This window comes from Hyperoodon ampullatus, assembly GCF_949752795.1.
Source record: "Hyperoodon ampullatus genome assembly, chromosome: 11".
In the NCBI taxonomy this organism is placed as follows: domain Eukaryota; kingdom Metazoa; phylum Chordata; class Mammalia; order Artiodactyla; family Ziphiidae; genus Hyperoodon; species Hyperoodon ampullatus.
In genome coordinates this window covers 61,300,985-61,311,736 of record NC_136924.1, presented here as the reverse complement: position 1 = coordinate 61,311,736, position 10,752 = coordinate 61,300,985, and the positions used below count along the sequence as shown (strand labels likewise).

The 10,752-nt window shown below is 52.7% G+C and overlaps 1 protein-coding gene across 3 annotated transcripts; it reads left to right on the top strand.

Moving 5' to 3' along the window:
• Window positions 1-4,547: 4,547 nt before the first annotated feature.
• On the top strand, window positions 4,548-10,622 carry B4GALNT1 (beta-1,4-N-acetyl-galactosaminyltransferase 1; the record flags this gene model as incomplete). Of its 3 annotated transcripts, XM_079715417.1 has the most annotated exons (11): window positions 4,548-4,636; window positions 5,226-5,444; window positions 5,981-6,145; window positions 6,275-6,381; window positions 6,849-6,889; window positions 7,037-7,217; window positions 8,218-8,316; window positions 8,466-8,656; window positions 9,145-9,285; window positions 9,535-9,775; window positions 10,405-10,622. In XM_079715417.1, 10 exons carry the CDS (start codon window positions 5,227-5,229, stop codon window positions 10,620-10,622), a joined length of 1,602 nt encoding a protein of 533 aa, XP_079571543.1. The 3 variants fall into 3 exon arrangements, with proteins under 3 accessions (XP_079571543.1, XP_079571541.1, XP_079571542.1); XM_079715415.1 differs by lacking the exon at window positions 4,548-4,636 and having other exon boundaries at window positions 5,015-5,444; window positions 8,218-8,325; XM_079715416.1 differs by lacking the exons at window positions 4,548-4,636; window positions 8,218-8,316 and having other exon boundaries at window positions 5,227-5,444.
• Between the last annotated feature and the right edge of the window lie 130 nt (window positions 10,623-10,752).

Below are 10,752 nucleotides of genomic sequence, written 5' to 3'. Positions count from 1 at the left end.
GCAGAAACACAACTGTACTAGCACCCAGACTCTTTTTGACCCCTTCTAGTTACTACTCCAGCCCTCAAAGGTAATCATGATCCTGACTACAAACATCACAGATAAGTTTTGCCTGTATTCTACTTTAATAAAAAGAATCACACAGAATGTAGTCTTCTGTGTTTGGCTTTTTTTCTTTCAGCATTATGAGTTATCGTGTATAGTTGCAGACCATTTCTTCTCAGTCTATACAGCTGACCCTTGAGCAACACATGTTTGAACTGTGAGGGTCCACTTATATGAGGATTTTTTTTTCCCACTAAATACATAGTACAGTACTACACGATCCATGGGTGGTTGAATCCGTGAATGCAGAACCCCAGATGTGGAGAGCTGACAACGGATTTTCTTTTCTTTTCTTTTTTTGGCTGCACTTCACGGCATGCAGGATCTTAGTTCTCTGACCAGTTCCCCAACCAGGGATCTAAACTGCGCCCCCTGCAGTGGAAATGTGGAGTCTTAACCACTGGACCACCAGGGAAGTCCCTACATGGATTTTCGACTTGAGGGTTGGCTCCTGTAACCGTCTCATTGTTCAAGGTCAACTGTATAATATTCAGTATTCATTATCTATTGTTATGTAATACATTACTCCAAACTTGGGGGACTTAAAACAGCAAACATTTATCTATCAGAATGATAAGAGAGAATCATTCTATCAACAATAAAATTCTGCAGATATAGTTCTCCTGTGAATTTTTTTTTTAATAAATTTATTTATTTTATTTATATTTATTTTTGGCTGCATTGGGTCTTTGCTGCTGCACGCAGGCTTCTCATTGCGGTGGCTTCTCTAGGTGCACGGGCTTCAGTAGTTGTGGTGTGCTGGCTCAGTAGTTGTGGTGCACGGGCTCAGTTGCTCCACGGCATGTGGGATCTTCCCGGACCAGGGCTCGAACCCGTGTCCCCTGCATTGGCAGGCGGATTCTTAACCACTGTGCCACCAGGGAAGCCCTCCTGTGAATCTTATTGAGATTAACTACATCAAATGAAAGCCATATTCACAAATAGTATAGATAAACCTTTCTCTTCCTTGAGTTTCTCCTTTGATCACTGAGAGTCCTATTGTTAAACTGAACTATTCTCTGAGGCACTGCCTTAACTCTTTCTTAACAAAGAATTTATGTTCACCTCCTTGGCTTCATTTTCAGACCATGTTTTCTTGAGCATTCCTTAGATATGATCTTTGCCTGGAAACCATTTTTCAAATATTCGCTTCCTTTGTCCTTGGAGAGGCTAGGAATTTTCAAACCCAACAATCCCCAGATCCTTTTTGTTAGCATTCCTTCCTTTAGCTTATCTCTTTCTTTTCATATTTTACTATAAGCAACAAAAAGAGGGACTTCCCTCGTGCTCCAGTGGGTAAGACTCCACACTCCCAATGCAGGGGGCCTGGGTTTGATCCCTGGTCGGGGAACTAGATCTGGCATGCATGTCACAACTAAGAGTCCACATGCCACAACTACAAGCCACATGCTGCAACTAAGACCCAGAGCATAAATAAATAGATAAATATTAAAAAATAATAATAATAACGTCCCTAGTAGTGCAATGGTTAAGAATCCGCTTGATAATGCAGGGGACATGGGTTCATGCCCTGGTTCGGAAAGATTTCACTTGCCGCGGGGCAACTAAGCCCGTGCACCACAACTACTGAGCCTGTATGCCATAACTACTGAAGCCCATGCGCCTAAAGCCTGTGCTCTGCAACAAGAGAAGCCACCACAATGAGAAGCCCGCACAGCGCAACGAAGAGCAGCCCCCGCTTGACGCAACTAGAGAAAAGCCTGCGCGCAGCAACGAAGACCCAATGCAGCCAAAAATAAATAAATAAATTTATTTAAAAAGAAAAAAAAGCAACAAGAAGAAACCAGATGGCACCTTCAACATTCTGCTTGGAAATCTCCTCAATGAGATCCGCAATTCATTAGTATAGTTTCTACTTTCCACCCCACTGCTGGTGACAATGTTGCTAAATGTATCAATAACAAGGACCCCCTTTCCTTCAATTTCCCTACTTTCCTCACTTCTCTTTATCAGCAGCCTCCTTAAAGGACATGAGGCTTGTACTAACATGCTCTTCAACATTCTTAGGTCTTTCACTAACACTCCTCAAATTCCTTCCTGCTGCTACCCAAGACCCAGTTCCAAAGTCTTTCCCACATTTTTAGGTTTTTATTATGGCAGCACTTCATTTCCAGATTTTGGACAAACCCAGAAGCTAAAACCCACACTCAGGAGCCAACTATATATGCTGTTCTGTACTTTGTTTATTTTGCTTAACAGCTTTGGATATCATCCAGTATCAATAGATATAGATTAACCCAGTATTCCATTGTCTGACTGAACCATATCTTTAAAATTTTAACTTACTAATATTTAAAATTTAAATGATTAATATTTTAAGTGTTAATAGATTGGCCAATTGCTCTAAGTTGTGTAAGTTTACACTCACAACAATGTATGGTAGTGACTGTTTCTCCAAATACTTGGCCACTCAATGTGTTAGCAAGCTCTTTTTTTTTTTTTTTTTTTTTTTTTTGCGGTACGCGGGCTTCTCACTGCTGTGGCTTCTCCCGTTGCAGAGCACAGGCTCCGGACGCGCAGGCTCAGCGGCCATGGCTCATGGGCCTAGCCGCTCCGCGGCATGTGGGATCTTCCCGGACCGGGGCACGAACCTGTGTCCCCTGCAGCGGCAGGCGGACTCTCAACCACTGCGCCACCAGGGAAGCCCTTAGCAAGCTCTTTGACTTTTACTAACTTGGTAACCAAAAACCATTTCATTGTTATTCTAATTTGCATTTTATTTATTATGAATAAGGTCAAGTATAATTTCATATATTTGAAAAGTCATTGTCACTTTTTCTGTCAACTGCCTAATCACAATTTTTGTTCATTTGGTGGTAGTTGATCATTTTTTCTTTTCTTTTTTTTTTTTTTTTTTTTTGATGTGGACAATTTTTAAAGTCTTGATTGAATGTGTTACAATACTGCTTCTGTTTTATGTTTTGGTTTTTTGGTCCAAGGCATGTGGGATCTTAGCTCCCTGACCAGGGATTGAACCTGCACCCCTGCACTGGAAGGTGAAGTCTCAACCACTGGACAGCCAGGGAAGTCCCCATTTTTTCTTACTGATGTTTTAGAGCTCTTAAGAAAAGCAGACCTTTACCTGTCTTACATGTTGCAAATACTTTTTCACAGTTTGTCATTTCTCTCTCTCGTTTGTTTATAGAAATTTTTTCACTCGAGTTTTTTATATATCTTGATATTAAATATTTTTTTATATTTTTATATATCTCTTCCCCACTCCAGGACTATAAAAAACAAAACAAACTCCATGAATTATTTTACTGCTCTTTGTGATTTCACTTTTAATACTAAAATACTTGATAGATCTGGAATTTATTTTGGTGTAAGGAGGGTGAGAATCGCACTTTTCTCCCAGCTGATTAGTCATTTCTTTGTACACAATTCATCCAATAATCCGTCCTTCCCTCTCCCCGTCCCCACATTTTCATTGTTTTACATTTCTTATTATATCTTTTTTCCCTATTAAATCGTGACATCTTTTATTAGAACCGTGGAACCACGGAACTTAGGGCAGCGTCAAGAACCAGCTACAAAGAAGGGAGTCTACAGGTCTGCAGCTTGCACGCAGAACTACAGCCAGTCTAGCCACTGTTTGGGGTTTCTTTCCTCCCGCAACAAGGAGCAGTCAGAAGAAGCAGGCCCTTGAATTGCTGAGTGTTTGGTGCATCACTGAGTGTTCGTTAGATAACTGGGGTTGGGGGTTGGGCGGTGGGGGAGGCGAGGATGGGAGGGAGGCTGTGAACCTGTCTTTCTTAGCCAGGCATTTTTTTATTTTCCAGAGTCTTGTCTGTCTTCCTTTATCTCACCCTAAGTACCCAAATCTTCCTTGAAATGGGGTTACAGGGCGTCTCCGCCCCAGCTCTTCCCGAAGCCCTTGTCTCCTGTCCTTGCCTACAGTCTAGACGAGAGGGCGGCTCCAAACGCATAGGGAATAGAGTGACTGGGATCGGGGTCAGGCGGGGAAGATGCCAGGGTTCGGAGGCGAAGGGCTGGAGGGGGAGGAGGGGTGGAGAGAAGGACCTGCGCTCGGCGCGGGCTTCGCGCCCCCGCAATGTCCTCGGCGCCCACCAGAAGGCGCCCCAGCGCTCTCCTTCCCCGCGCGTAGCCGGATCCTCCGCCGCAACCAGCCCGGGAGCTGAGCCGCGCGGCACCGCGAACTGAAGAGCCGGGCGGCGGCCCGACCTCTCCCGGCCCGGCAAGTGGAACAGGGTACCGGGGAGCCCCGGATTTGTTTCTGGGACTGGGGTGCGGCGTTTCTCGACTCCGATCCCCACCCCCGCAGGAAACGCCCAGAACCACCCCAGCGCCTTGGTCTACAAAGCCCGGAGAGTCCGAAGACGGGAGGGGTCGGGCGCGCTCGGGAGGCAAGAGGATCCCCCTCACTCTCAGCCTCACACCCGACTCCCCCATCAGGCCGCCTCCAGCCCCATGAGGACCCCCAGGCCGGAGCTGAGAGCCTGGCGCAGCCCGGACCGAAATCTTGCGGCGGCCTCAGAGCGTTAGACAGGTCAGTGCCCGGGCGGGATGAGGGGCCGAGCGGAGGCGGGAGGAGGCGCGCACGCCGGTCCACCTTGACCCCCCGCACAGCTTCCCGAGGCCACTCACGGGGTCACCTCCGCCGGGGCCACCCAGTAGCGCGGGCGTGATTCTGCATTTTTCATGACAGGCAAGGTGTGGCGCTGCCCTCTGCAGCCCAGCCGGGGCCAGGTAGCGCTCGGACTGAGGGGTTGGGGGATGCGCGGGCCAGGGGAGGTGGCGGGCTCGGGAACATCCGCTATTCTAATAAAATGGTGCTCTTCTACTTATGAGCCGCCGCATCGAAACCACTACCTCCAACGTTCTCTTGCTTCAAGATGCCCGGCCTCGGGCGTGAGAGGAAAGCGAGATGCGGGAGAGGGAGAGAAGAAAGGAGGCCGGGAGACCCGAGGCCCGGGGAGTGAGGGGAGGGGACAGGGGTACCGATTCGCTATGCAAATTCTGGCGCGCGAGATGTGGAGAGTCCCGGGTGGCTGGCAGGAGCCTCCGGAAGCGCGGGGGCCCCAACCCACGCCTTCCTCCCCACCTTTCTCACTCTCCCACCCCTACCGCCCACCCAGGATGCGGCTGGGCCGCCGGGCCCTCTGTGTGCTGGTCCTGCTGCTCGCCTGCGCCTCGCTGGGGCTCCTGTACGCGAGCACCCGGGTCGCGCCGGGCCTCCAGGCACCTCTTGCGCTGTGGACGCCCCTGCAGGGCAACCCCAGGCCAGAATTGCCAGGTCTTGCCCCCGAGCCCCGGTACGCACACATCCCAGTCAGGATCAAGGAGCAAGTGGTGGGGTGAGTGCAAGGAGTCGTGGTACCGGCATGGCACTCGCTGGGGGGTGGCGTGGGAAGCTCTCATTTCTTCCACTGCTGAGCTCTGATGCCTGGGCTCCCCCGACTGGTTGCAGAGGGGTGAAGTGGGAGGTGGAGGGGGCCACTGAGTCTTGTGCTGGCGGGGGGACAAATCTGCCCTCCAAGAACCTTGTCACGGTATGGGGAAGGGAGGGTGTGCAGTCAGGGGAGGGCCCTGACTTTCTGAGTCCTGGTGATTCCCTATGAAAGGAGAGTCCAGGTGGGGCCCTAATGGCGTGTAGGCAACTCTGAACACCTAGAAATTGGCCCTACTCTACACCTCTGTAAAATCCAGATTTAGGGGATGGGTCATCCCTTTGGTGGTTCCTCTTCCTGGGAACTATTTGAAGAGCTGTGTTTAAGGGGACAGATTTTGGATGGACAGGGTGGAAAGGCCAAGATGTAGGTCCTGTGTAAATGCTCTGTGGGATGAGTGAGCTGCATGGCTGGGCTCTGAGGACCCTTCCTCCCGGCTCCAGGCTGCTGTCCACGAACAATTGCAGTTGTGAGTCCAGTGGGGGGAGCCTTCACCTCCCCTTCCAGAGGCAGGTCCAAGCCATTGACTTCACCAAGGCCTTTGACCCTGAGGAGCTGAGGGTTGCATCTGCCTTGAGGGAGCAGGAGTTCCAGGCCTTCCTTTCAAGGTACCAGTGGGAAAGGAGGGCATGACTCTGTAGGGGGAGAGCAGGGGGAAGCCTGGAGGGTGGGTGTGGCAGGAGGGAGCACCGTCTCCCCCTGACTGCTCCTCTGTCCTCCCCCTCCTTCACTGCCAGGAGCCAGTCTGCTGCTGACCAGCTGCTCATAGCCCCCGCCAACTCCCCACTACAGTACCCCCTGCAGGGTGTGGAGGTCCAGCCCCTCAGGAGCATCTTGGTGCCAGGTGGGGAGAACGGTCCTAGGGGATGACCTAAGCCACGGTGGGGGGTGACAGAGCCCAGGTTGGGTGAGGAAGAATGAGGGAAGATTGGAATGGGAGGTGGGGGACTTCTGATGAAGGGGAGACTTGAGGTCAGGGAGGGCTCATGAGGTGGGAGATGGGGACAGAAGGGACTCTAAGATTGTCAGGAATTGTAGAAGACAGTGACTGGAGAGGTTTGGGGAGAAGGGTCTATTCTTGCTGACTGGCCGAAGTTAGGTGGACAGGTAGGGCAGGCAACAGAAGAGCTACTGCTTTGATGGGAAGGAGTAAAAAATCAGTTACTCTAGGCTATGCCCCACAATGTGCCCTGCTGTGGCCTCAACAAGAGGGATGCATGAGAAATTCTGTGCTGTGTGTGGTGAAAGAGGGAAGAGAAAATGAGGAATTCCAGATTGTCTGTGATTTTGATCCCCTCTCCTTCCTCCCAGGACTGAGCCTGCAGGCCACTTCTGGTCAGGAGGTATACCAGGTGAGAAGAAACAGGAGGGCGAGGAGGCCAGGTGGGCATTAAGGATGCCGGGAGGGCACCCAGGCTGCCAAAGGAGGGATGGAGGAACCAGGGAGGCAAGAGGTGGGTCTGGGGCCTCACCCTGCACTCTCCAATCCCCTCTCCCAGGTGAACCTGACTGCCTCTTTGGGCACCTGGGACGTGGCAGGGGAAGTGACTGGAGTGACTCTCACTGGAGAGGGGCAGCCAGATCTCACCCTCGCCAGCCCAGGGCTGGACCAACTCAACCGGCAGCTGCAACTGGTCACTTATAGTAGCCGAAGCTACCAGGCAAACACAGCAGACATAGGTGAGAGGCCCAGGTGGAGGTAGTAACAGGCTGGGTGAACACAGGGAACCCAGAAAGGCAGGAGCGAGCAAGTGGCAGAGGGTGTGGGAGACACTCGGGCGATGGCCAGCGCTGCCCAGCCACACAATGGGCATTTCAGCTGGGCCAGCAGGGCCAGGGAGGGAGAGAAGGGGCCTTTGTTCATCTGGGGCTGGAGCAGGCCAGAGGGAAACCCGAGCCTTGGGTGTGTCCCCCCTTCAGGCCAACCATGGGGGCCCCAGGAAGTGACCTGCCCCAGGAGCCAGAAGACTCAAGCTCTATTCCCAGCCCACCACTTACTAGAGGGCAAAGGGCTTTATCTCCCAGAGCCCCCATTTCTCCTCTAGCAAAAGGGGCATAACACAGCCCTCCTGCTTCTCTCCAAGGCTTCTATAACAAACCTACTCCCACTTTGGAGCCTTTGCACTTGCTGTTCCCTCTGCCTAGAATGCTCTTCCTGCCGATTTTTGCATAGCTGGCTCCTTCCTATCATTTGGATCTCAGCTCAAATGGCTCCTCTTCACTATCACATTACTTGTCTTATTTTCTATTCAATACTTATCTGTATCTGAATTTTCTTACTTACTTAGCCTGGAACCAGACTGACTAGGTTCCTATCCCAACTTTGTTGCTTAATAGTTGGGTAATTGTGGACATGTTAACTTCTCTGGGCCTTCTTTTTCTGTAGTAGGAATCTACTTAATAGGGCTACTGTGAGCATTAAATGAGTTCATATATTTAAGGTAATTTTAAAAGTGCCTGGCACATAGTAAATGCTCAGTAAAAGTTAGCTTTTAATGAACTCTTTTATCATCTTTCTCCCACCCATTAAAATGTAAGTTCCACGGGGATAAGAACCTTGCATTCTTGTCTAACAGGGCCTAGAAAAGTGCTACACAGAGTAGGCGCTTAAATATTGATTTACCGAAAAGACAATGTTGTCCGAGCCCTAGGGGCCACATCTCATGTCCTTTCTTCCCAGTCCGGTTCTCCACCGAGGGACACGAAGTTGCCTTCACCATACGCATAAGACACCCACCCAGCCCTCAGCTGTACCCACCTGGGTCTCTACCCCTGGGAGGTGAGACTGGTGTGCTCAGGGACACAGATCCAGCCCTGATGGGGAGGAAGTTGGGAGACGGCGACAAGTTGGGAGACATCCCTGGGAGATGTCTTCCTGCTCTTCACTCCCTACTCTCCTCTGCACCTAACCCTGCCCCTCACTCCCAGCCCAGTACAACATCAGCGCTCTGGTCACCATTGCCACTAAGACCTTCCTTCGTTACAATCGGCTACGGGCTCTCATCGCCAGCATCCGCCGCTTCTACCCGACAGTCACAGTGGTAATCGCCGACGACAGCGACAAGCCAGAGAGCATTAGAGGTCCCCACATCGAGCACTATCTCATGCCTTTTGGCAAGGTGCGCAGCCAACGAGGCTGAACGTGCGCCACAGGGCACCGGGAGGGGGCGCACCCTCAGTCTGCAGTCTCCAGAATAGTGATTCCAGGATTACCTGCCTCAGAATCACTGAGGCGCCTGTTAAACATGAGGATTTCTGGAATGTAAACTCCATGGGAGCAGGAATCGTGTGTCTTACTAGCGCTGCATTCTGAGAATGGTGCTTAGCACCTAGTGGGGGGCTTAGTAAATAGTTGATGAATGAATGAACGCATGGATTAAATGCATTCCAATACCCTCCCCCAGAACACTGACTCAGCGCCTCGCACAAGTGGGAAATGCATTTTTTACCTAGCTCCCGGCCATTCGTTTGTTTGAAGAATGGGGATAGGCTCGAAAGTTTGAAGAGGGGGATAGGCTGTTGAGAGGGGTCAGGAATGAGGAGGAAAGGTGGCAGAGGGCCACGTGCTATCTCGACAGCATCGCCAACCGGACTTACCCTTCCCCAGGGCTGGTTCGCAGGCCGGAACCTGGCCGTATCCCAAGTAACCACCAAGTACGTGCTGTGGGTGGACGACGACTTCGTCTTCACGGCGCGGACACGACTGGAGAGGCTTGTGGACGTGCTGGAGCGGACGCCGCTGGACCTGGTAGGGGAGGGGCCTTGAGATGTAGGGTGGGAGGAGGGCCTTCGGCAGACTAGCCGCGGCCGGCCGGTAGACCCGACTGAGGGCAGCCAGCCCTGGGACGGGAGGGGACGACGAAGCGGAGCCTGGGGCACCATCTGGGTCCTGCAGGGGAGAAGCGGTAAAGGACAGGGCAGGAGAGCCGCCCTGGGTGGGGGAGAGGATCCCCTTCCGGTCCGCGCCCTGCCTGCAGCCGTCCTCCCGCCCCGGCAGGTGGGGGGCGCGGTACGCGAGATCTCCGGCTTCGCCACCACCTACCGGCAGCTGCTGAGCGTGGATCCCGGCGCGCCAGGCCGCGGGAACTGCCTCCGGCAGAAGCGCGGCTTCCACCACGAGCTCGTCGGCTTCCCAGGGTGCGTGGTCACCGACGGCGTGGTCAACTTCTTCCTGGCGCGCACTGACAAGGTGCGCGAGGTCGGCTTTGACCCGCGCCTCAGCCGCGTGGCGCACCTGGGTGAGTGGCACCCCCTCCTGGCCGGGCCCGGCAGGGACCCCGCGGGGCGCTGGGCTGGGCTCGGTGCAGTAAGGCGCCAAGGGCCCTGGGTACTACTCCCCGACTACCCCCGCGGAGCCCACGGCTGCTACCGGGGCCCCTAGAGTAGTTCTACGAAGATTTACCAAGACCTGTGCCCGGGCAAGAGAGAGAGAGCTTCCACCCTCCCAGCCCCGACCATCATTTAAACCTCCACAGCCAGTACAACTGCTGGGTCCGTCTTGAGCTTCCCCACCACTGTCACCTGCACCTTTATCTCGCTCCCAGCCGTATCCCCTGGTTCAGACCACCTCGGAGCAGCCCATTGGGCATTTATTGAACCTCTGCGTGTGTGTGTTGAGGGCGGGGCAGGGAGGGGCGGGGGGTGGGGCGGAGGATCAGTTTTCAAAGCACAAGGTAAGGATATTGACTCCATTTTACACAAGAGTAAAACTAAGACTCAAAAGGGTTGATTTACATGCCCAAGGTCCTTAGAAATGGGGTCTTTGCATATGCACCCAGCATATCCCAAATCTCAGTTCCCCTTTAACGGTGGGGCCTCTGTATCCTCAAGACCCTTCATTGTGTACTCGCCTTTCCTCCACCCCCAGAATTCTTCCTGGATGGACTTGGTTCTCTTCGGGTGGGCTCCTGCTCAGACGTTGTTGTGGATCATGCATCCAAGTTGAAGTTGCCTTGGACATCAAGGGATGCTAGGGCAGAGACTTATGCTCGGTACCGTTACCCGGGATCACTGGATGAAAGTCAGGTGGCCAAACACCGCCTGCTCTTCTTCAAACACCGGCTCCAGTGCATGACCTCAGAGTGACGGCCACGCGGGGCCTTCCAACTATCAGGCTGGGCCTACCTCCTTGCCCCTGCCAGGAATATCTAGCAAACCCCACCAGCCAGTGACCACTCCACTGACTGTCCCCAATCTCCTTCAGAACTTGATCCCA